Source organism: Oncorhynchus keta, chromosome 1, assembly GCF_023373465.1.
Source record: "Oncorhynchus keta strain PuntledgeMale-10-30-2019 chromosome 1, Oket_V2, whole genome shotgun sequence".
In the NCBI taxonomy this organism is placed as follows: domain Eukaryota; kingdom Metazoa; phylum Chordata; class Actinopteri; order Salmoniformes; family Salmonidae; genus Oncorhynchus; species Oncorhynchus keta.
In genome coordinates, this window is record NC_068421.1 from 31,063,026 (window position 1) to 31,090,223 (window position 27,198).

Below are 27,198 nucleotides of genomic sequence, written 5' to 3' on the forward strand. Positions count from 1 at the left end.
CTGCATTATGTAAACCGTCATCACCACCGCACGCGCGTTCCAATCGCAAGGGCTATTCAGCCGCCGCACACAAACAGTCACGGACCGACGGGTTTACAGAACTGAGGATTTAAATTAAATACCGAGTGTGAGAGACGTTGAGCCTTGGGTGAGGGAGGGAAAGAGACTGATTTGTATCTTCCCCAGATCGGGAGGGGGAGGAGGCACGGAGAATGAGCTATTATTGTACCAGCACAGAGGCTGTGTGTAATAGCCAGGACGCACCTAACGCCAGTGCGAGGAAAGCAGCTACTAATAATACGAACCGTGGCAGCGAAGGTCTCGAGAGCAGCAGCAGCACTAGTTCACGGCAGTCGCAACCCCAACCGCTCGTGGCCATGAAAGTGAAGAAAGGCTGCAACTCGACAGATGCTGGGGTCCCGGTTACAAGTGAAGAGGAGTTGCTAAGAAACCCCGTAATATCGCCTGAGGATGTACTTGGGTTACAAAAGATCACCGAAAGTAAGTAGGCTACTAATTGGTATTACGGGTAGCTTCACAGCTACCTGAACGGTTCTGGGTGCAGCGCACCTGCTGTTGCTCTGTTGCCTGGCATGAAGCATCGGGTCCACAGCGACAACGTTACATTGTTAACGGGCAGCCATCCATCCATTTATCCATCCGCGTAGTAACATATTAGTTGCCCTAGTGCCATGTTTGTCATTTTTCAAGGGTATACTTCCAGTGCATTGGACAACGACATAGGGGGGCATTAGGCTACAGTGGGATATTTGTGGGGGTGGAAATACAGATTATATAGGCTAGTGGAATTATAGTCTAGCGACATGTATACTTGAATGTTTCTGTGTGGGCAATCTGGGCATAATAGATAATGATATAAGACAGGAGAGTAGGTTATCAGCCTCTAGCTCAGACAGGTTTAGTAGTCGGTACATAGGTATGCACACAACCCTGTGTGTGTGTGTGAGAGAGGGGGGAGCTAGAAAGAGGGATAAAGAGAGAGAAGGTTGCAGGAAGAAAAAGAGAGAGACAGAGTGTGTAAATATTCATTTTAAACCAGACAGGCAGGTATTAATGTGATTGTTCTTTCTAATGCCCCCAGTTGTCCATCATGATGAAAAAATGAAAATCGGACTTTTCCTAAATCCTTTCCCGAACCTGAAGAAAAATATATATATATGTTTTGTTGTTGTTGTATAAAACACATCCTCTCTCTGTTCCTTCTGCATTCACACTAGGCTACTGGTGACTGGTGAGCTGTAAAATACATATAATGTGGCCATCTTCATGTCAACCACCTGAGTGCATCCTGGTTCTATATCAAGTGTCTTTTGTCCTGACTGCTCCTCAGGTTAAAAGCAGTTGCGTCTGCCTCACAAAGTGTATAGCCAGGTGGCTGTTATATTGCTTTCATCAATTCGCCTTTCACATCAGTAGAGGATATACAGTACAATAGAAGGAAGGCCAGGTATACTACGGTACTACTCTGTATGCACTTGACATCTAGGCCACTTTGGAGACTTGGGATGCATCCATATTGACACTCTAGTTCTATCTTATATCACAAACTAATATCCAGTGGCGGTTGGTTATCTAGATGGTAATAAAGCCTTTATCCTTAGCCTCCATGTGCGATGAGTCATTACAATATACATACAGGCGTGTGTCTGAATGATTTGGTTACTCTCCAGAGTCTCTGCTATAAGCAAAGGGCATTTCTCATCATCCGGAGCAGTTCTCATCCCAAAAGGCACACTAGCCCGCCGACATCAGCCCTTTAATCCATGTCCCTGTCCGATAGTGTTAGCTGTTTGGTTCTGTAACCCCCAGAGGAAGAGCAGAAGAGCAGCATCGGGCTGCAGTGGCGAGATAATACAGAAATCACTGATGAAGGCTGCATAGTGGTAATCTCTGCTCTCCGATGACATGTAATCTGGATTATGTCAGAAGGAAGGGAATGTGGCGCTTCTATGACCTGATAGACTCTAGTTAATTAATGCTTCAGAGTCAAGCAGCATGCAACAAAACACTCAATGAAGAACGCATCCGGACATTTGTTTACAAGGTATATCATTTCTGATTAGAAGGCAGGTTTAGCTGATACTGTATGTGTTACATTTGCTGTGTTCACTGTCTCTGACATTGTGTTTTGGTCTCTAGCCCCCATAGCTGCAGTGTAGGATACATTCAGGAAACCATAGATCAAACGGCATTAATGGCATTTCTCTCACAAATGCTTTATGATAGCCACCTGCTATGGCATGATACTTGTTTGATTTATGATCATTGTATAGAATATCATTGTCCTCTTTTTCACCCCGTCCTTTATGACATGCAGTCGTGTTGAATTTGGTCCTATGGTTTTCCTACTCCTTTTATATCAGAATTAATGAACCAAAACAAATCTGAATTATTCAGTCGATACAAATGTTACATGTATACCAAGACTATAAAGAGATCCATTTTGTAAATGTTTTGCTGAACTGCCAGTATATGGAGGAGAAATAACCAGTGAAAGACTGAAGGAGAAAATGACAAGGCTTGCTGTGTAAATGACTTTCATGGCAGTGCTTTGGGAGGTAACTGCATCCATTTTGGGGTTGCAGGGAGACACAGTGGCTCAGAGCTGGTAAGAGACAGGCATGATGAAGAAAATAAATGTCATCTAGCCCATGAAGAGAGTGTTTTGTGAAATGAGAAATGGTTTCTTATCAGTGTACTGTATGTATGCTGCATGGGGCTCATGATATAAGGAAATGAACAGGGATCATAGGGGGCTATGTAGAAGGCACATCATGCAGTAATTTACATACACTTAGGTTGGAGTCATTAAAACTTTTTTTTCAACCACTCCACAAATTTCTTGTAAACAAACTATAGTTTTGGCAAGTCGGTTTGGACATCTACTTTGTGTATGACACAAGTAATTTTTCCAACAATTGTTTACAGATAGATTATTTCACTTATAATTCACTGTATCACAATTCCAGTGGGTCAGAAGTTTACATACACTAAGTTGACTGTGCCTTTAAACAGCTTGGAAAATTGCAGAAAATTACATCATGGCTTTAGAAGCTTCTGATAGGATAATTGACATAATTTGAGTCAATTGGAGGTGTACCTGTGGATGTATTTCAAGTCCTATCTTCAAACTCAATGCCTCTTTGCTTGACATCATGGGAAAAACAAAAGAAATCAGCCAAGACCTCAGAAAAAAAAGTCTGATTCATCCTTGGCAGCAATTTCCAAACGCCTGGAGGTACCATGTTCATCTGTACAAACAATAGTACACAAGTATAAACACCATGGGACCACGCAGCCGTCATAACCCTCAGGAAGGAGACGCGTTCTGTCTCCTAGAGATGAACGTACTTTGGTGCGAAAAGTGCAAATCAATCCCAGAACAATAGCAAAGGACCTTGTGAAGATACTGGAGGAAACAGGTACAAAAGTATCTATATCCACAGTAAAACAAGTCCTATATCGACATAACCTGAAAGGCCGCTCAGCAAGAAAGAAGCCACTGCTCCAAAACCGCCATAAAAAAGCCAGACTACGGTTTGCAACTGCACATGGGAACAAAGATCGTACTTTTTGAAGAAATGTCCTCTGGTCTGATGAAACAAAAATAGAACTGTTTGACCATAATGACTATCGTTATGTTTGGAGGAAAAAGGGGGAGGCTTGCAAGCCGAAGAACACCATCCCAACTGTGAAGCACAGGGGTGGCAGCATCATGTTGTGTGGGTGCTTTGCTGCAGGAGGGACTGATGCACTTCACAAAATAGATGGCATCATGATGTAGGAAAATTATGTGGATATATTGAAGCAACATCTCAAGACATCAGTCAGGAAGTTAAAGCTTGGTCACAAATGGGTCTTCCAAATGGACAATGACCCCAAGCATACTTCCAAAGTTGTGACAAAATGGCTTAAGGACAACAAAGTCAAGGTATTGGAGTGGCCATCACAAAGCCATGACCTCAATCCTATAGAACATTTTTGGGCAGAACTGAAAAATCTTGTGTGAGCAAGGAGGCCTACAAACCTGACTCAGTTACACCAGCTCTGTCAGTAGGAATGGGCCAAAATTCACCCAACTTATTGTGGGAAGCTTGTGGAAGGCTACCCAAAACGTTTGACCCAAGTTAAACAATTTAAAGGCAATGCTACCAAATACTAATTGTGTGTATGTACATTTCTGACCCACTGGGAATGTGATGAAAGAAATAAAAGCTGAAATAAATCATTCTCTCTACTATTATTCTGACATTTCACATTCTTAAAATAAAGTGGTGATCCTAACTGATCTAAGACAGGGAATTTTTACAAGGATTAAATGTCAGGAATTGTGAAAATTTTAGTTTAAATGTATTTGGCTAAGGTGTATGTAAACTTCCGACTTCAACTGTAAGTATTCAGACCCTTTACTCAGTACTTTGTTGAAGCACCTTTCAGCGATTACAGCCTCAATTCTTCTTGGGTATGACGCTACAAGCTTGGCACACCTATATTTGGGGATTTTCTCCCATTCGTCTCTACAGATCCACTCAAGCTCTGTCAGGTTGAATGGGGAGAGTCGCTGCACAGCTATTTTCAAGTCTCTCCAGAAATGTTCCATCGGGTTCAAGTTCGGGCTCTAGCTGAGCCACTCAAGGACATTCAGAGACTTGTCCCAAAGCCACTCCTGCATTGTCTTGGCTGTGTTCTTAGGGTTTTTGTCCTGTTGGTAGGTGAACCTTCGCCCCTGTCTGAGGTCCTGAGTATTCTGGAGCAGGTTTTCATTAAGGATCTCTCTGTACTTCGCTCCGTTCATCTTTCCCTCGATCCTGTCTAGTCTCCCAGTCCCTGCCACTGAAAAACATCCCCACAGCATGCTTCACCACAGGGACGGTGCCATATTTCCTCCAGTATACTTATGTAAATAAAGTTTTTCTGTTTTTTTTATTTTTTTTATAAATGTGCAAACATTTCTAAATACCTGTTTTCGCTTTGCCGTTATGGGATATTGTGTGTAGATTGATGAGGATTTTTTTTTAAATGTAATTAATTTTAGAATAAGGCTGAAACGTAACAAAATGTGTAAAAATGGGAAGGGGTCTAAAACATTCCCGAATGCCCTGTATATCTGCCTCACTGTCAGAGAAAGAAGTAGTACTGCTAGGTTTTACACAGTCAATTGAATAAATAACTGCATTTTTATTAAATTAATGTACAAATGATACTGTACATTTATGAAATTGATTTTAAAAATTGAAAAACATTCAATACAGTAATATGAGATCTGTATGTAAAACATTTACATTTGATACTTATCCTGAACAACAAGTAAGTGCATTGATGTTAAGATCGCTAGGTTAGAAAACCATGTCACAGTCAAATATACAGGATACGAGCATTCCATTCCAGCTAAACAACTGACATATACAATGGCAAGAAAAAGTAGGTGAACCTTTTGGAATTACCTGGATTTCTGCATAAATTAGTCATACATTTTGATCTGATCTTCATCTTAGTCACAACAATAGACAAACACAGTGTGTTTAAAACATATTTTTGATAGGGGGCAGTATTTTCACGTCCAGATGAAAAGCGTGCCCAAAGTAAACTGCCTGTTACGCAGGCCCAGAAGCTAGGATATGCATATGCATGGTAGTATTGGATAGAAAACACTAATGTTTCTAAAACTGTTAAAATAATGTCTGTGAGTATAACAGAACTGATTTGGCAGGCGAAAACCAGAGCACAATCTATCCAGGGAAATTTATTTTTGAGGTCATTGTGTTTTCTAATGTTTTTTCTATGGGAAACTTGATTTATTAGGGCCCAGATTGCAGTTCCTATGTCTATGCCAAGAGTGTGCAAAGCTGTCATCAAGGCAAATGGTGGCTACTTTGAAGAATCTCAAATATAACATATATTTTGATTTGTTTAACACTTTTTTGGTGTTTCCATATGTGTTATTTCATCATTTTGATGTCTTCACTATTATTCTACAATGTAGAGTACACGTGAGTAGATTCTACACATGAGTATATGTGTCTAAACTTTTGATTGGCACTGTATATTTCATACTGTTATGAGTAACAATCTCTAAAGGAAACTGGAGACAGATTCACATTATCTCTTTGGCACATGCACACATCGAAAAGATACATTTTTGACATTTGATGTGGCTAGTTCACACAATCTTGGATGTCATCCTATTACTCAAATGTAGTCAGGTGGCCGACTTTGTTGTGATAGTATTAGTCATAATTGCTTCGGATTGTTCACCAGGGAGAATCCGTCCTCAGGAATAGCTCATTCCACTCTAGTCAGTCAATACTAACCCAACTGGCTTTTGGCACGCAGGAAGTGTCTCACCACACAAGCAATTGCTTGAATATAGACCGCCACTCTTGAAAGATCATCCTAGGTAGCTAAACAATAGAACAACAGGCTTTTGGCAGGCGGACTGGGCTGCTCTTTGTGTGTGGGGTGAAGTGGGGAACCAGTTTGTATACTGGCAGGTCTCTGTCTCACCACATCAGATTCAGACAGACTGAATACAGGCCATTTCAATCAGTTGTCCTTAGGTGACATAATGAGATGCTAAATATAGAATTATAGCATTTTTTCTCACACCTATTGACTTCTTTCTGTAGTTGTCGAGCCACATCAAAAAGGAACAGTACTATGCTCTATATTAGATATTGCTTGTTATTTATTACACCTACTCACCTTGTTGTCCAGTCCTCACCTTGTTGTCCAGTCCTCACCTCGTTGTCCAGTCCTCACCTCGTTGTCCAGTCCTCACCTCGTTGTCCAGTCCTCACCTCGTTGTCCAGTCCTCACCTTGTTGTCCAGTCCTCACCTCGTTGTCCAGTCCTCACCTCGTTGTCCAGTCCTCACCTCGTTGTCCAGTCCTCACCTCGTTGTCCAGTCCTCACCTCGTTGTCCAGTCCTCACCTCGTTGTCCAGTCCTCACCTCGTTGTCCAGTCCTCACCTCGTTGTCCAGTCCTCACCTCGTTGTCCAGTCCTCACCTCAGTTGTCCAGTCCTCACCTCGTTGTCCAGTCCTCACCTCGTTGTGTCCAGTCCTCACCCTCCAGTCCTCACCTGTCCAGTCCTCACCTCGTTGTCCAGTCCTCACCTCGTTGTCCAGTCCTCACCTCGTTGTCCAGTCCTCACCTCGTTGTCCAGTCCTCACCTTGTTGTCCAGTCCTCACCTTGTTGTCCAGTCCTCACCTCGTTGTCCAGTCCTCACCTCACCGTTGTCCAGTCCAGTCCTCACCCTCCAGTCCTCTCGTTGTCCAGTCCTCACCTTGTTGTCCAGTCCTCACCTCGTTGTCCAGTCCTCATCTCGTTGTCCAGTCCTCACCGTTGTCCAGTCCTCACCTTGTTGTCCAGTCCTCACCTCGTTGTCCAGTCCTCACCTCACCGTTGTCCAGTCCTCACCTCGTTGTCCAGTCCTCACCTCGTTGTCCAGTCCTCACCTCGTTGTCCAGTCCTCACCTCGTTGTCCAGTCCTCACCTCGTTGTCCAGTCCTCCGTTGTCCAGTCCTCACCTTGTTGTCCAGTCCTCACCTCGTTGTCCAGTCCTCACCTCGTTGTCCAGTCCTCACCTTGTTGTCCAGTCCTCAAGTCGTTGTCCAGTCCTCACCTTGTTGTCCAGTCCTCACCTCGTTGTCCAGTCCTCATCTCGTTGTCCAGTCCTCACCTCGTTGTCCAGTCCTCACCTCGTTGTCCAGTCCTCACCTTGTTGTCCAGTCCTCACCTCGTTGTCCAGTCCTCACCTCGTTGTCCAGTCCTCACCTCGTTGTCCAGTCCTCACCTCGTTGTCCAGTCCTCACCTCGTTGTCCAGTCCTCATCACTCATTGTATGTGTTTATTTGTCTGCAGTGTAATTGTCTTTTCTTCAAATGAGCATATGAAAGACATTACTGTAAGTGTATTAATGCAAGTATATTAACTCTCCAGTAATTAATCACTTATTCAGTAAGTCCAACCCACTTCATGTCCAGCTCCTATACAGTCTCTCGGTGTCTCCATCTATCACAGAGACATTGACTTAAAGCCAGGGAAACACTTCATCACTGCCTATCTGATAAACAACAACCTTTCTCTCTAACTGTATTTTCCCCCTGACTGTATTTACAGTCTCTGGACTTGACTGTCACCACAATTGCTGGAGCTTTAATTAAAATTGATCTGTGTGGCCGGCCTAATTTAAATCTGCTCTTTGCATCTGTCACAAGGTAAGCTACTGTTCTATGGGGGCCATTCATCTGATGTCAATGGGCAGGAGAGTCCTCTTTTATTCTCCTCTCCCCTGTCCTCTCTTCTCCTGTCCCGTGCTTTTCTCTCTTCTCCTCTCTTCTAGTTTTTGGAGGTGGATAGATGACTTGTGGTGAGGATTTTGTTCCTCACTTGGGTCAAAGCAACTCCAATCTGATTAAACAAGTGTTATCTATAGTATAACAAAGCAGTTGCCTGTTGATTTGAAGGTTAACAATTAACGCAAGTCATTGACTGTCAATGTTTTTCATTTGCTGTGAAAGGCCTAAGTGATACAAAATGTATTATCTATTGAGTGGCACATTGGGGTATTGAGAATGCACCATTCCTTGTTGAAAGCAGCAAGCCATTGACTCATTGTCATCTGATGTGTGTGTGCACGTGCGGGCTGGACTCCTTTGGTCAGGGACACACAACCCTCGGCCCTATGGCTGTATCCAGCCCACCATGACATTTCCAAGTGGCCCTCAACTTTATGTATTACAAAAGCAAAACCCCCCCAAAATAATTCAGAATTAAAATAATGATTAATCTGCCTAGTAGAAGATACAGTGGTAAAAACATGTATTACAAAGCCTTTATTGTCGGACAGACTGTTGTTATACCAGTCTGATGATATGTGTTACTATGATGCAGGTCTGAAAAAAGGTTCACATGATATTTGAATGTATCTATGCCTTAAGTGCTGGGGTAGGGAAGTCTGTTTCCAGACAGACCGGTAAACTCAGTATGCCACATAGTGGAAAGAGAGCCTGGAGGAATATATGAGCTTAGTCATACCGCTGTGTGTGTGTGTGTGTGTGTGTGTGTGTGTGTGTGTGTGTGTGTGTGTGTGTGTGTGTGTGTGTGTGTGTGTGTGTGTGTGTGTGTGTGTGTGTGTGTGTGTGTGTGTGTGTGTGTGTGTGTGTGTCTGTGTGTGTGTGTGTGTGTGTGTGTGTGTGTGTGTGTGTGTGTGTGTGTGTGTGTGTGTGTGTGTGTGTGTTCACCCTCTGAATGGGATGACGTGATGAACTGAGACGATTCGCATTGAAGCTAATACAGCCCTACGGTACAATAACACATAACAGACAAGTCTTTCTATATTACCCAGCCATGTTCATTTAATTTTCCTCCATTCTTTGTGACGTTTGGCACAGAATCCTATCAACATAGAGCAGAGTTTAAAATGGCCGCCGGCCTTTTCTTTCTCAACTGGTAGCAGTGTGACCCTGGGGGCCAGTGAAGTACTGTAGTGGTAGATGGTAGATATCAGAGGAAAGCTGTCAGAGAGATGTGCTACTGCAGTGTAACTGGAGCTTCCTGGGCTTTGTTTATTTTGCCTATGGCCCTAAAACATGGCTCCAACTAGGTCTACATGGCCAAGCTGCAAAGTCAAACTTGGCTATAATGTGACAGTTGTTTTGCCCTACAATATGCTTATTGTAAGCCTAAGGGTAGGGTCAGAGCCTTTCTTTTGATCCTCCACTTCCTAGTATGTGTTTGTGCTTGCTCCTGGTTGGCTGAAGCAGTGTATTAACCTGTAGCAGCCTATACTGTGGCCTCTAAAGCTCCGCCTCTGATCAAATGGATTTCATTCTCAAAGTTCTAAAGCAGATGAATAAAGGACGATGTAACTTATTTCTAAATGTTTCACCCCCTTCCTCAGCTTGTTCTGGGGGTGAGGGATTGACTGCTAAATACAAGCCTGATGTAGGTCCTCAAATTATGACCAGTAAACAAACTGCTTTCATCAAAACACCATAGGAAGGTTTGTTAGAATCAAAACAAAATGATAGACATTTTCTATCACTTAGTAGGTCTACCTTGTGTGTGTTTAAAATAGGCCTATTTTTATAGTCAACATCTTACCGTCACATATTGTTGTTATAGGCTACTGTAGACACAGTTGTTCCACTTCCTCCATCTTTTTTGAAGTGGAACACAGTTAACTGTCTGTTGAAGATGTGTGTGTGTGTGTGTGTGTGTGTGTGTGTGTGTGTGTGTGTGTGTGTGTGTGTGTGTGTGTGTGTGTGTGTGTGTGTGTGTGTGTGTGTGTGTGTGTGTGTGTGTGTGTGTGTGTGTGTGTGTGTGTGTGTGTGTGTGTGTGTGTGTGTGTGTGTGTGTGTGTGCGTGCGTGAGATAGTGTAGGTGTGTTTGTGTTGGGGTCCATTTGGAATGCATTTATTTTTATAGATGTGGCAATCGATTGGTTACCCTAGTGTGTGTGGTTAGCATGATGTAGCGCCTAGGACAACAGAACATTGTGTTCACTCACAGGGCTTGTGAACAGAGCTAGTGTGTTCTGCACCGCAACCACACAGCAACACTTCTCTCACAGCCAATTGCAGCTCAAATTCAGACATTAATGCCTCGATCACACCGACAGCTTCATTGCGTTTTAGTACACCAGAAGTACATTCATTTCCAATGGAATGTTGTTATTTGACTTACAGCATTGCGTTGCAGAGGCAGTTGCAGTGCGTTCTGTGTGGTGCAAACGTTGGATTTATCAAACGTATGAGTCAAACTGTATGTGTAGACGGCTTGACAAAAATGGTAGCAGAGGGTGAATGTTGGCCTTTTGTTGCACACATATTCAGATGATGCTGCGTACCATTTTGCGCAATGACACTATCAGGGTGATTAACGTGTAAACCCTCCTGATACCTCTCCCCAAGACCATTATGCACACAAACAGACACAAGCTCTCTCACTCATGCCCTTTAAAAAATCAAGCTGCTTTTTCACTCTGACCGAACGGCAGACCGAGCGGGGGCTGAGGAGGAAGATAAGAGGAGGGAGGAAATCTAATCTGCATTCAGCTGTTAAATAAAAACACAACCTTTCAATAAACCTCACAGCCAGCCAGCCAATCAACTCACAGTCAGCCAGGCTGCAAGCCAGTAGCCTACAGGCAGCATATTTAAGACATGTTGTGTGAAGAAGCATAATAAAAAGCCTATTACTATCAACCTGAAATGAACAGCCATTTAAAATGTAGATTTGTTCCTGTGGGAGACTGTCAAATGTTTTCAACATGTCCTGTGAACAGATGTCCTTGGGTATTTTATGGGCCATATTTTATTTCTTCTATTTAATAGCCTAATAACATGACTTAATTATCCACATTGATTGACAGCTCGATTCAAATCAAAATAAAGAAAAAGGTAGATGTGAACAAAGCTTGTGTCTGAAAAGTCTTCTAACTCCTCCTGGCTAATCTGGGGATTAGGAGCTATAAATGGCTGCCAGTCGCTTGCTGATGATGAATGCCATAAACAGACATCTTGTGTCAAAACAGGTCCATTTCTATAAGAACTATATATGGCCATCGCTTGCTGTTGATGAATGCCACGAACGACCATCTTGTGTCAAAACAGGTCCGTTCTGTAAGAACAGCATGACTCAAGACTGAGTCTAATTTTACTCCTCTGCAATACTTCGGTGAGCTTTGAAGCACTAGAGGCAAGAAATGCAGATCACTGTCAGCCCATGCTGTTGTGTGTCCAGTTTTGGAATAACCTGAGGCTCTATCATATCCTGTAGCCTTGTCGTCTACTGTGTATGAATATAAGGACTGTACATAAAGCATAGAACCTGCATAAAACCCACATTCCCATTATGTGGAGTTCATGTCAATGTACCATGTTGTATGTTGACACATCTGTTCCGAGACATATCTGAAGGTGTTGTGCATCACTCTGTAATGTATTACAGGCAGAAAGAAGCCTTTTGAGTCATTTTGTCAGACACTCTTATCCAGAGCGACTTACAGGAGCAATTAGGGTTAAGTTGCTCAAGGGCACAGACCGATTTTATCAGCTCAGGGATTCAAACCAGCAGCCTTTTGGTTACTGGCCCAACACTCTTAACCACTAGGCTACCTCCCGTTAAGTACCAGACAGAGAAAGACACACGGCCACGCGGAGACACACGCACGGACACACGCGTCCGTACACACACACTCGCACACACTCACAGCAGGAGGCCCAGTGGTCTGACACCACTTTATCAGATCACTGTAATGTAGCATTTCATCATCCCATTTCACCATCCCAGATCTGTTTGTTTTTTCATGACAACGACCATATCTATACAGCATTAACAGATCTGAGGCCAGCTGATAGCGTTTCATTACCATTTGAATGAACCCTAACATGAGTCGTTCTGCTCTGCTTTGTTTCGTTTCGTGTTTTGTTGTATTTTGTTCATGCACAGTGGGCAGGTGGAGGGGAGGAAAGGTAGAGCAGGAGGAGAGGTGGGGGGTGGGGGTGGGATGAATGGAGGGAGGGTGGAGGGAGGGGGGGGGGAGGGATGAATGGGGGAGGGTGGGGGTGGGATGAATGGAGGGAGGGGTGGGGGTGGGATGAATGGAGGGAGGGGTGGGGGGGGGGAGGGATTGGTGGGGGGTGGGATGAATGGAGGGAGGGATGGGGGAGGGATGGAGGGAGGGGGGGGGGTGGGATGGGAGGGAGGGGTGGGGGAGGGATGGAGGGAGGGGTGGGGGGTGGGATGAATGGAGGGAGGGGTGGGGGAGGGATGGAGGGGTGGGGGGGATGGAGGGAGGGGTGGGGTGGGGGGGGATGGATGGATGGAGGTGGAGCAGAAAGCTAAATGTCCTGGCACAGCATCAGAACGAGCGTTGCTAGGTGATGCTGTTAAAGGAAAAGGAAGTGAAGAGGTGTGCTCCTCTCAGGGAGAGTGAGGGAGAGAAAAAGAGGGTTAGCGAAAGAGGGAGGGAGAGAGAGAGAGGGAACCTGGGTGACGCTGACACTTCAGAGCCTTCCGGCAACTCTCTGCCACCGAGTTGCCGACACACAAACGAGCAAGCACACAGACACACACAGTCGCGCAGGAACACACACACGCATACACACACAGCGCATGGCCACATATTAGTCATACACATTCAAACAGTCATAGAGCAGGGTCCCTTACACTCACACATGCACAGACAGAACCACACATAGGCATCACAACTGGATCCCCTTCAGCATATGGAGTAGCAGCAGCCCATAGAACACAGACTGAGAGGACAGTCACACCCTACTGAACATACACATGCACCCTCCATAGATGCGTAGATCACCTGGACCACCTTGCTCAATGATATCAATAGGCTGTCTCTACTCAGATGGTTATGTATTGTAACATGCAGTTCAACTCCCGGTGGGATTGTAGAAATGTATTTTTAATGGTTTTCTCTGTAAATGAAGCCATAGCTTGATTAGCCTAGTTACTCCAGGGAATACTGGTAAATGTCATCATGGACCAGGTTGTTATTGTGATGCGGTTAATGAACAAAACTGTTTTAACATTCAATTACAATGTATAATCTTCCCTCTTCTCTCCCCTCCTCCCACCTCTCCACTCATTCTCTCCTTCCTCTCCTCTCATCCTCCTCTTCAAGGATAAAACCATTCAGCTGAATAGAAAGTGGAACCTCTTCATGTTAAATCCGATGATTCATGACATATTTGTCATCTTTCTGTCCCTCTCTCAATGTTTTAGTCGTAAATCACAATCTTGTGTTGTCGTTCCCTGTGATGAAATATACACATTTAAATCACCCCAAAAGTACAGTGGATGAGGTGTGTTAGGATTTTAACAGTGGCTATGACATATGTCCATCTATGATCTACATGCAGAGGCCTTACCCAGTGAGGAGAAAGAATAGAGAGACATTTAGGAGCTGTGATTACAGGGCTTTTTGGTGACTTGTTGGGTGTGAAATTTGTTTCGTAGAGTACATTTACTTCTATGAAACATTTCACACCGTCTGGGTACAGATAATGTAGTGGTATTATCATTGTCATCTTTTGTGGTGAGCAATGGAGTGTTGGTCACTTTGGGTGTGTCTCAATAGTCTCTCCTCCTCTCCCACAGTTGTTTTTTATTTGTATTTATTCCACCTTTATTTAACCAGGTAGGCCAGTTGACAATAAGTTCTCATTTACAACTGCGACCTGGCCAAGATAAAGCAAAGCAATGCCACAAAAACAACAGCACAGAGTTGCACATAAACAAACACAATAGAAAAATCTATGTACAGTGTGAGCAAATGTAGAAGAGTAGGGAGGTAAGGCTATAAATAGGCCATAGAGGTGAAATAATTGTAATTTATCATTAACACTGGAGTGATAGATGTGCAGATGATGATGTGCAAGTAGAGATACTGGGGAGCAAAAGAGCTAGATGTTAAGTAACAATATAGGGATGAGGTAGTTGGCTGTGCTATTTACAGATTGGCTGTGTACAGGTACAGTGATCGTTAAGCTGCTCTGACAGCTGATGCTTAAAGTTAGAGAGGGAGATATAAGACTCCAGCTTCAGTGATTTTTGCAATTCATTCCAGTCAATGGCAGCAGAGAACTGTAAGGAAAGGTGGCCAAAGAGGTGTTGGCTTTGGGGGGGGACCAGTGAAATATACCTACTGGAGCACGTGCTATGGGTGGGTGTTACTATGGTGACCGGTGAGATGAGATAAGGTGGGGCTTTACCAAGCATAGACGTATAGATGACCTGGAGCCAGTGGGGTGCGGGCAGCAATCGGTTGAAGAGCATGCACTTAGTTTTACTAGCATTTAAAAACAGTTGGAGGCCACGGAACGACTGTTGTATGGCATTGAAGCTCGTTTGGAGGTTTCTTAGCACAGTGTCCAAAGAAGGGCCAGATGTATACAGAATGGTGTTGTCTGCATAGAGGTGGATCAGAGAATCACCAGCAGCAAGAGCGACATCATTGATACATACAGAGAAAAGAGTTGGCCCGAGAATTGAACCCTGTGGCACCCCCGTAGAGTCTGCCAGAGGTCCACATAACAGGCCATCCGATTTGACACACTGAACTCTATCTGAGAAGTAGTTGGTGAACCACGCGAGGCAGTCATTTGAGAAGCCAAGGCTATTGAGTCTGCCGATAAGAATGTGGTGATTGACAGAGTCGAAAGCCTTGGCCAGGTCGATGAAGACGGCTACACAGTACTGTCTTTTATCAATGACGGTTATGATATCTTTTAGGACCTTGAGCGTGGCTGAGGTGCACCCATGACCAGCTCAGAAACCAGATTGCATAGTGGAGAAGAAAATCTACACTGACATGAATGAACTGAACAGGTGAAAGCAATTTCCTGGTTCAGTTGGTATCCTCCATAATTTATTTTGCATGTGTGTTCAGATCAGTAAAGGGGAGGAAGCCACTTTAGATTACTGAGATGCGGCCTTCTTTGTACTATGGGTTGTGGGGATGACTATTGAGATGCAGCCTTTGCACTGCAGTAAGGGTAGTGGGGCTCATACAATTTGCTCCTGAGCTCCTGTTTAGCTAGCTGATCTGTAGCCGTCTCATGTTCTGAGAACATCACTCTTATCAGACATCACAGTCACAGTAAAGAAGGCAAGGCTACCGTGTGCCAAGAACATAGTGCCAGTGTTGCCAGGGTAACAACAGCTTCCTTTCCAACATACTGTGGTTGTGGTTGTCATGGCTGTAAAAATGTGGGTGGAGCCTTTGGGATTGACTGACAGATTGGAAAAGGGGCGTCTTATTATAGAAATAGAATGGTCACAATAACATAATTTCTTACAATTTTGCGGACGGCACGGCATCATTTTTTCTACCAGAGATTGAATTTGGACTTTTCCAACACTGTATTTAAATGGCGCTGCGTTGCAGCATGGTTGTACTGTATGTTGATGAGGATCTAATGGCCGCACTTGCCTGCTCTACCACTTGTTAGCTGATGCCTGGACACAGCTTTGGTCTCTGATGTAACGTGTTAGGTAGTTAGATGACATCTACTATACCATATGGCATCAGAGTGCACATTAAGGTCATTCAGTCACTACACTCATAACTGACCTACAATAATGTTATAGAGCAGTAATCGTCTGTAGTGTTTTGTTATGAATATCTACATTCTGACACTGTATGTCTGTTCTATACTTCTTTGTTTATTATTGAGGGGACAGCAACTTTTGAATTTGAATAGTATTATTTTATATTGATTTGAACCTGAATGACCTGTGCTGACAAATGAGCAAAAGGTTAGCCTAAGTGCTTTAAGTTTGTGTTTGAACTCAATGGTCATTGACAATTATTTAAGATATACTGTACTGTACAACCCTCAATATTGCTACCGTTTATCTACCACATTTACCCCTAAATCACTGTGTTATTCACATACAGGTGCACTATATATACAAAAGTATGTGGACACACCTTCAAATTAGTGGATTCGGCTATTTCAGCCACACCAGTTGCTGACAGGTGTATAAAATGGAACACACAGCCATGCAATCTCCATAGATAAACATTGACATTAGAATATCCTCATTGAAGAGCTCAGTGACTTTCAACGTGGCACCATCATAGGATGCTACTTTTCCAACGAGCCAGTTGTTCTGCCCTGCTAGAGTCAAATTTCTGGCCTACTAGAGCTGCCCCGGTCAACTGTAAGTGCTGGTATTGTGAAGTGGTAACATCTAGGAGCACCAACGGCTCAACCGCTAAGTGGTAGGCCACACAAACTCACAGAACGGGACCGCCGAGTGCTGAAGCGCCGAGTGTGTCCTTGGCCGCAACACTCACTACTGAGTTCTAAACTACCTCTGGAAGCAGCTTCAGCACAAGAACTGTCCTTCGGGAGCTTCATGAAATGGGTTTCCATGGCCGAGCAGCTGCACAAACATAAGATCACAATGCCAAGCATCGGCTGGGTGGTGTAAAGCTCGCCGCCATTGGGCTCTGGAGCAGTGGAAACGCGTTCTCTGGCGAGTGATGAACCATGCTTCAACATCTGGCAGTCCAACGAACAAATCTGGGTTTGGCAGATGCCAAGAGAACACTACCTGCCCAAATGCATAGTGCCAGCTGTAAAGTTTGGTGGAGGAGGAATAATGGTCTGGGGATGTTTTTCATGGTTCGGGCTAGGCCCCTTAGTTCCAGTGAAGGGAAATCTTTAATGCTACAGCATACAATGACATTCCAGACGATTCCGTGCTTTGGGGAAGGCCCTTACCTGTTTCAGCATGACAATGCCCCCATGCACAAAGCAGGTCCATACAGAAATGGTTTGTTGAGATTAGTTTTGAAGAACTTGACTGGTCTGCACAGAGCCCTGGCCTCAACGCCTCCGAAAGCCTTTGGAATGAATTGGAATGCCAACTGCGAGCCTGGCCTAATTGCCCAACATCAGTGCCCAATCTCACTAATGCTCTTGTGGCTGAATGGAAGCAAGTGCCCGCAGCAATGTTCCAACATCTATTGGAAAGCCTTCCCAAAAGGGTGGAGGCTGTTATAGCTGCAAAGGGGGACCAACTCCATATTAATGCCCATGAATTTGGAATGAGATGTTCAACGAGTAGGTGTCCATATACTTTTGGTAATGCAGTGTATCTACCTCAATACTCCAGTATCCCTGCACATTGTGAATTTGGTATTGACACTGACCCTGAATATAGCTGACATTCGTCTGTTTTTGTCTTATTTTTTGTGTTTTGTATTTTTTTAAACATTTTTTTAATACTAGTTTGATATTGAGTACAGCACTGTTGGATTGGGATTTCAAGTAAAGCATGTCACTGTACTTGTGCATTTGTTAAATAAAACTTGAAACTTGCCATAGTTCAGTAGTACAGATGAGCCTCACATCAATTGGAGTTATTTTGTAACCCTCAGAGCTTACAGTATGTTGGCCTCAGAAGTAAAAATGACAGTTTGTGGTTGCTGGTTTAAGTTGGAGAGCTGCTTACATGTACAGTAAATCTGTTGACTGGCCTGTTATTCCAGCAGGCATGTGATGTGGTGGGGCTGGACTGACTTCCGGTTATGTCCCAGTGCTAAGTGCTTTCCCATCAACTGTACTCTCACCTGAGATAACCTTTCTGGCCTTAGACAAAGACCCCTGGCCTTACCTATTAAAAATGTCCATTGCCCCACCAGTAGAGAATACACACACCCGCACACACACACATACAGTATACACCGTTTTTACCTATCTGAAGGTGTAGCAGTTCTGTGGTGTGGATTATAATGATAGGTGGGTAGTAGGTGAGATGGAAAGTAGCCAGGAGACCCAGTCACAACTCACAAGGGAATTACTGCCATCTGCACAGCACACACACACACACACACACACACACACACACACACACACACACACACACACACACACACACACACACACACACACACACACACACACACACACACACACACACACACACACACACACACACACACACACACACAGAAGAGTCCAAAGCCTGCTGCCAATTATATTAATGACCCTAACAACACCAGGGCCGGAGCAAGGAACAGGGGGCGTCGCCTTAAGACCTCAGCAGATTTGTGTGAAGGCCCTTTGAGTCCATCACTCCCTCCTCCTCCACTCTCTCTCTCTCACACACACACGCACACACACACACACGCACACACACACACACACGTATGCACACACACACACACAAAACCATGCATACTCACATACACATTCAGACTCCTCCCCTCTCTCCATGTAGCACAGCTAGGTAACAGGAAGGCTAAAAATATCTCCTGGCCATTGGCTAGCCAGTTTGGTCCATCTGCTTCCTGGTTCCTTAGGTAAGTAGAGGGGGGAGTGTTTGTGTGCGTGCATACGTGTGTCTGTGCACACAGTGTATGTTTTGCGTGTGTGTGTGTGAGGGCTCACTAAAATCTTACTAGAATGTGCTCTTACTATTCTACCTCAGTACAGTTTTGACATGAAACTATATCAAAGGCTTAGAGACAGGTGCCCACCTGTAGTTTTTAATAGGATGCAGGTAGGGAGGGGTGTATGAAAGGTGTGCAGTGGTCAATTTGTGGGGTGGTGTCGGAGGAATGGGGGTTATAATACAGCAAAAGCTATAGTTTCCCCAAATCCCCTTAGCGTCTTCCAATCTGTCCATGTGACGGTGAAACAATGTAAGCCTCTTAGTCCTAATCCACAGCCTGTGGGGAGGTGAGTGTATGCCACAGGGCTGTAGATGCTGTCCCTTGGGCACAGATCTGCAAAAAGGGTGCTATCTAGAACCTAAAAAGGTTCTTAGCCTTTCCCCATAGGAGAACGCATTGAAGAACCCTTTTGGTTCCAGGTAGAACTCTTTTGGTTTTCATGTGTTACCATTTCCATAGAGAGGGTTCTACATGGAACCAAAAAGGGTTCTACCTGGAACCAAAAAGGGTTATTTTATGGGGACCGACGAAGAACCCTTTTGGAGTGTGGGATCAGCGTACAGTACCCTCGACCCGAACCTTAGGTTAAGTTGGCTGGCACCCTGGTGTTGCCCTGGTTTTGCCGACACCATGCTCCAACCAACTGAGCCGTATTGGAACCAGACGTGTTGGTTCGTGTTCGATTTCTGTCCTAATTGTTTTGACTGTCCACATATTCCAAACTGTCAGTTCTGTGAGAGGGCCTTATAGAAGAGTCTCAGATTCCAAACTGTCTGTTCTGTTAGTGTGACACAAAACACTGTGGGCCTGCATGTTATTACAGAGAAGTTCTCCAGTGACTATAAGACTGTGGTTATTGTCAGTGTCACATCTTGGCAGATGCAAAGATTAGAGGAGTAAAAATAGTTATTTCTGTCTCTCTGTTAGGTGAGGATCTGACAGGCTGGCCAAGTGGCTGGATGGGGCAGGGTCAGAGTGCTTAGTGAAGGGACATGTTTTGGAAGAGCCTAATCATTGTGCACAAGGCTGTAACAGCTGCATAATTGTCTTATAACATAGAGATCATTACTTGTAGTCCAGATGTACAATTGTACCAAGTTTCATGCTTTTATATTCCTTTACTTGATAAAAGTGAACTTTTACACTAATATCTTAAATATTTCTGGTCTAGTTGTATGTAGGTTGACAATTCAAGAATGTTCATGAATGTAAACAAACGTATGGTGAAAGTATACATAGTCTTTCTACTGTTCATTCCTTTGACTAAAAGGTGTTCTGTAGAATATGTAGCCCTCCTGTATTCAGACTGAAATGTTTTCTGTAGAGTATGTAGCCCTCCTGTATTCAGACTGAAATGTGTTCTGTAGAGTATGTATCCCTCCTGTATTCAGACTGAAATGTGTTCTGTAGAGTATGTAGCCCTCCTGTATTCAGACTGAAATGTGTTCTGTAGAGTATGTAGCCCTCCTGTATTCAGACTAAAATGTGTTCTGTAGAGTATGTAGCCCTCCTGTATTCAGACTGAAATGTGTTCTGTAGAGTATGTAGCCCTCCTGTATTCAGACTGAAATGTGTTCTGTAGAGTATGTAGCCCTCCTGTATTCAGACTGAAATGTGTTCTGTAGCCCTCCTGTAGCCCTCCTGTATTCAGACTAAAATGTTTTCTGTAGAGTATGTAGCCCTCCTGTATTCAGACTGAAATGTGTTCTGTAGAGTATGTAGCCCTCCTGTATTCAGACTGAAATGTGTTCTGTAGCCCTCCTGTAGCCCTCCTGTATTCAGACTAAAATGTTTTCTGTAGAGTATGTAGCCCTCCTGTATTCAGACTGAAATGTGTTCTGTAGAGTATGTAGCCCTCCTGTATTCAGACTGAAATGTGTTCTGTAGAGTATGTAGCCCTCCTGTATTCAGACTGAAATGTGTTCTGTAGCCCTCCTGTAGCCCTCCTGTATTCAGACTGAAATGTGTTCTGTAGAGTATGTAGCCCTCCTGTAGCCCTCCTGTATTCAGACTAAAATGTGTTCTGTAGAATATGTAGCCCTCATGTATTCAGACTGAAATGTGTTATGTAGAGTATGGAGCCCTCCTGTATTCAGACTGAAATGTGTTCTGTAGAGTATGTAGCCCTCCTGTATTCAGACTGAAATTTGTTCTGTAGCCCTCCTGTAGCCCTCCTGTATTCAGACTAAAATGTTTTCTGTAGAGTATGTAGCCCTCCTGTATTCAGACTGAAATGTGTTCTGTGGAGTATGTAGCCCTCCTGTAGCCCTCCTGTATTCAGACTAAAATGTGTTCTGTAGAGTATGTAGCCCTCCTGTATTCAGACTGAAATGTGTTCTGTAGCCCTTCTGTAGCCCTCCTGTATTCAGACTGAAATGTGTTCTGTAGCCCTCCTGTAGCCCTCCTCTATTCAGACTAAAATGTGTTCTGTAGAGTATGTAGCCCTCCTGTATTCAGACTGAAATGTGTTCTGTAGCCCTCCTGTAGCCCTCCTGTATTCAGACTGAAATGTGTTCTGTAGCCCTCCTGTAGCCCTCCTGTATTCAGACTAAAATGTGTTCTGTAGAGTATGTAGCCCTCCTGTAGCCCTCCTGTATTCAGACTGAAATGTGTTCTGTAGCCCTTCTGTAGCCCTCCTGTATTCAGACTGAAATGTGTTCTGTAGCCCTCCTGTAGCCCTCCTCTATTCAGACTAAAATGTGTTCTGTAGAGTATGTAGCCCTCCTGTATTCAGACTGAAATGTGTTCTGTAGCCCTCCTGTAGCCCTCCTGTATTCAGACTGAAATGTGTTCTGTAGCCCTCCTGTAGCCCTCCTGTATTCAGACTAAAATGTGTTCTGTAGAGTATGTAGCCCTCCTGTAGCCCTCCTGTATTCAGACTGAAATGTGTTCTGTAGCCCTCCTGTAGCCCTCCTGTATTCAGACTGAAATGTGTTCTGTAGCCCTCCTGTAGCCCTCCTGTATTCAGAGTAAAATGTGTTCTGTAGAGTATGTAGCCCTCCTGTAGCCCTCCTGTATTCATACTAAAATGTGTTCTGTAGAGTATGTAGCCCTCCTGTATTCAGACTGAAATGTGTTCTGTAGCCCTCCTGTAGCCCTCCTGTATTCAGACTAAAATGTGTTCTGTAGCCCTCCTGTATTCAGACTGAAATGTGTTCTGTAGAGTATGTATCCCTCCTGTATTCAGACTGAAATGTGTTCAATAGAGTATGTAGCCCTCCTTTATTCAGACTAAAATGTTTTCTGTAGAGTATGTAGCCCTCCTGTAGCCCTCCTGTATTCAGACTAAAAGTCGTTCTGTAGAGTATGTAGCCCTCCTGTAGCCCTCCTGTATTCAGACTGAAATGTGTTCTGTAGCCCTCCTGTAGCCCTCCTGTATTCAGACTGAAATGTGTTCAATAGAGTATGTAGCCCTCCTGTATTCAGACTGAAATGTGTTCTGTAGAGTATGTAGCCCTCCTGTATTCAGACTGAAATGTGTTCAATAAAGTATGTAGCCCTCCTGTATTCAGACTGAAATGTGTTCTGTAGAGTATGTAGCCCTCCTGTATTCAGACTGAAAGGTGTTCTGTAGAGTATGTAGCCCTCCTGTATTCAGACTAAAATGTGCTCTGTCCCCTTTCTGTTTCAGACTACCTATGTTCCCCAGAGGAGAACGTTCACATGATCGACTTCACACGGTTCAAGATCCGAGACATGGAGACAGGGACGGTGCTGTTTGAGATCACTAAACCCCCTGTACCTGGTATGAGCTATGTCGAAACTACCATATTAAACAGCACATATATTAGATGCATGTACTGTGTATGAGCTATATGTTGGTAATATATTTAATCAAGACATGGAGACAGGGACGGTGAGATCACCAAACCAACAGCACCAGCTCAGTAATAGGCCTGTTCTGTGCTAAATATAACCATTAGTATTTGTGTTCCCTAACATATTCATATTCTTATATAAATGTTAACAATTTTCTCTCTTATTAGAGCCAAGGATATATGACTTGTGGCACTAAACTACAGGTCATAGCCTCTGATAACGAAGAGGTTTTAAGACATACTGTATGTGTGAGCAGCATATACCTCTGGGTTAACTAGGCCCAGGCACTAATATGCATGATTCATGAACAAATTACTCCTATTAGCTTGGTCTCTACTAAGAAGGTGTTATTTCACTGTGTGAGTTGATCATCTGAGGCCCTTAAACAGTGTCTATTCAGAGAGGTACACAGCAGAGAGACTGTGCTTCAAAACAGCATGCTTGTTAACGCGGTATCTTTTGTGACACTACGGCAGCAGGCGAAAAGAAGGATTTTGACCCCAACGGAGGCCGCTTCGTCCGTTACCAGTTCACCCCTGCCTTCCTGCAGCTGCGCCAGGTCGGCGCCACGTAAGTCACAGCTAAGATGGCCGCCTGTGTGGGTGTGTAAGGGTGGTGGAGCGGTGGCCATTCTGCTGTTCTCTTCTGAGAGGAGACAGATGGGCAGGGCTATTCTCAGAGAGTGAGAGGTGGTGTGTGTGTGCGTGCCTACGTGCTTGCGTGCTTGTTTGTGTGTGACAGATACCAAGGAGGCAGGAAGGCTACACAGTAGGGGGAGAAAGAGAGAGGGAGAGAGAGAGAAAAAAGGAGGCAGCTTGAGGGAGAAAGAAAGAGAGAGAGGAGAGAGAGAGAAAAAAGGAGGCAGGGTGAGGGAGAAAGAAAGAGAGAAAGAGAGATGAGAAAAAGGACAGTCAGTCCAGTTGTTATTAATGAGCGTTTCACTGCAGTGGGCTAAATCAGGGACTCACAGAGTGTTTATTGGTAGTCTTAAACACATCTACATTGAAACCAACGAATACACCTCACACACATGGCTATGGGCTTAAAAAAAGAAGACACCTGTACCATGTCAGATATAGAGTTGAAATGTATTACATTTTTACATTTGGAATTTTCATCCCAATATTACACTTTATATACATCACAGAAGACTGAAACACAGCAAAACAGTTTGGCATCGAAACACCAGATTTTCTGCTGTTTATTTAAATGAATGTTTATTATGAAATTATGAAAAATATGAATAACATTCCACACAAGGCCACTAGTCATTTGAATGCAAGAAAGGGCTACTTTAGAGGGGGGAAATGAGGAAACATGGAATTACACTTTGGTTCTGCAACAAACTATAACAAACAAATGATGTGTAAGTGTGTTTCCAATAGTTTATCAGATCGCTCTGTCCCCTGTCCTCTCTCACACAGTGTGGAGTTCACAGTGGGAGACATGCCCATCAACAACTTCAGGATGATTGAGAGGCACTACTTCAGAGAGCAGCTCCTCAAAAGCTTTGATTTTGAGTTTGGTTTCTGTATGCCCAGCAGCAAGAACACCTGCGAACACATCTACGAGTTCCCCCCTCTGTCAGAGGACATCAGTGAGTATAGACACACGTAGAAACAGAGACACAGACATAGCACGCGGGCATACATGCACTTCCTGTACCCATATGACACACACACTCACTCAAACACACACACTGACGTATCCTTCCTCTTCTTCCTCAGTGCGCGAGATGATCCTGCACCCGTACAAAACGCAGTCCGACAGCTTCTACTTTGTGGACAACAAGCTGGTGATGCACAACAAGGCAGACTACTCCTACAGTGGGAGTCCGTAGGAGCACAGGACTTCCCTAGACACCTAGACCCACTCCAACTCTAACTCACCCCACCATAGGACCATGGACAGACAGACAGACAGACAGACAGACAGACAGACAGACAGACAGACAGACAGACAGACAGACAGACAGACAGACAGACAGACAGACAGACAGACGGAGACGGAGAGACGTATGGATGGACTGACAGGTCACAAGCAGCAGGACTGATGGACAGCCTATCGCACTCTCAAAAGCTTTATTTTCTTCAATCAGAATTCCTCCATTGCTTGTTATCCCCTCAATTGCAATCCCCTACTCCAGTCTCTTGCAATGACCTCTCAACTTTCTGTGTCTGATAGAGAGTGTTATAGATGTGTACACAGTCTAGCATACATAAACACACACAGACCTTCGCTATGGGACACGTCTGATGTGGCCTGATCTAGACAAATTAAAAGCACAACCAGTAGAGTATATAAGGGCCTGTAACAATGAGTGAGATTGAATGTCTAGTCAGTGAGTTCTCAGTCAGTCAGCTAAAGAGAAAAAGAGAAAGGGAGAGAGAGATAAGAAGAGACAAAAAATGAAGAGAGCGAGAAAGAGAGATAGAGTGTCTGCTTTTCTGCACTTCATCTCATTGACATTTACAGTACCAGTCAAAAGTTTGGACACACCTACTCATTCAAGGGTTTTACGTGACTATTTTCTACATTGTAGAATAATAGTGAAGACATCAAAACTATGAAATAACACATATGGAATCATGTAATAACCAAAAAAGTGTTGCCAGTATGATAGGTTTGCACATTCTTGGCATTCTCTCAACCAGCTTCATGAGGTAGTCACCTGGAATGCATTTCAATAACAGGTGTGCCTTGTTAAAAGTTAATTTCTGGAATGTCTTGCCTTCTTAATGCGTTTGAGCCAATCAGTTGTGTTGTGACAGGTTAGGGGTGGTATACAGAAGGTAGCACTATTTGGTAAAAGACCAAGTCCATTATTATTATTTGCCCTTTGGTCTGATTAGTCCAAATTTGAGATTTTTGGTTCCAATCGCCGTGTCTTTATGAGACGCAGAGTAGGTGAATGGATGATCTCCGCATGTGTGGTTCCCACCGAGAAGCATGGAGGAGGAGGTGTGATGGTGTGGGCGTGCTTTGGTGTTATACTGTCAGTGATTTATTTAGAATTCAAGGCACACTTAACCAGCATGGCTACCACAGCATTCTGCAGCGATACGCCATCCCACCTGGTTTGCGCTTAGTGGGACTATCATTTGTTTTTCAACAGGACAATGACCCAACACACCTCCAGGCCATGTAAGGGCTATTTGACCAAGAAGAAGAGTGATGGAGTGCTGCATCAGATGACCTGGCCTCCAAAATCACCCGACCTCAACCCAATTGAGATAGTTTGGGATGAGTTGGACCGCAGAGTGAAGGAAAAGCAGCCAACAAGTGCTCAGAATATGTGGGAAGTCCTTCAAGACTGTTGGAAAAGTATTCCAGGTGAAGCGTGTTGAGAGAATGCCAAGAGTGTGCAAAGCTGTCATCAAGGCAAAGGGTGGCTACTTTGAAGAATCTAAAATATATCATATATTTTGGTTACTACATGATTCCATATGTGTTATTTCATAGTTTTGATGTCTTCACTATTATTCTACAATGTAGAACATAGTAAAACATAAAGAAAAACCCTTGAAGGAGTAGGTGTGTCCCAACTTTTGACTGGTACTGTAGCTATTTAAACAACACAGACAGACAGACAGACAGACAGACAGACAGACAGACAGACAGACAGACAGACAGACAGACAGAGTGACACAGACACACAGACACACAATCATCAAAACATGTATTCTAGTCAAGCAAGCAGAACCTATATATTTCTACTAGGGTTCTGCTACTTTTTTTTACTCTTAAAGAAAGTCAAAAAAAGTTTCTTGAATTTCTAATAAATAGCTATTAGCTCTGAATGATTCGTTGTCCCTGAAAGTAACAGTCCTGCCGTTTGATGAGGTTCTTTGTTGATCACCATACCAGTAGAAACCAGTTGAATTCCATTAGCATACAGTACATCGTAGAATGGGACAGGTACTCTTTTAATGTGAATGTGTCGTATTAGGGCTGGAAAATTCTAGCTTTTCCAAAACTCCCTGGTTTTCCAGAAGTCCCTTTTGGAGGATTCCTGGATTTCTTATTCCAGCCTGTTTCCAGGAATTTTCCAACATGGATTTTTGGAAAAACTGGGAATTTTAGGAAAGTTACTGGAATTTTGCAACCCTAGTCGTGTTTATTTACGTATACTCATAGTTTTATCTTCTAAAGTATTTTTTTAAGTAGCCACTTTGACGAGTTAAAAGTAGGCGAAGGATAGTCATATATGAACTCAAAACCAGATATTCATTTTGATATCCAGCTCATATTTAGTCTCAAGAGATCTGCAGATGTATTTATAAGAAATGTGGTTATTGTAAATTAAAATGATGTAAAGTTTGGACAGTTGAAATGCCACTCAGAGAAATAAATATATGTGATTTTTTTGGGAAGTCTTGAAATGCGACTTGTGGTCTTTTGTCACTTGATACCCAAGATGGTAA

The 27,198-nt window shown here is 43.7% G+C and overlaps 1 protein-coding gene across 1 annotated transcript; it reads left to right on the top strand.

Annotated features, from left to right (window-relative positions):
* unc119a (unc-119 homolog a (C. elegans)) lies at nt 1-27,156 on the top strand. The gene is made up of 5 exons (XM_035759120.2): nt 1-501; nt 22,587-22,700; nt 23,251-23,344; nt 24,199-24,371; nt 24,502-27,156. Exons 1-5 carry the CDS (start codon nt 213-215, stop codon nt 24,612-24,614), a joined length of 783 nt encoding a protein of 260 aa, XP_035615013.1. The 5' UTR covers nt 1-212; the 3' UTR covers nt 24,615-27,156.
* The last annotated feature ends 42 nt before the right edge of the window (nt 27,157-27,198 follow it).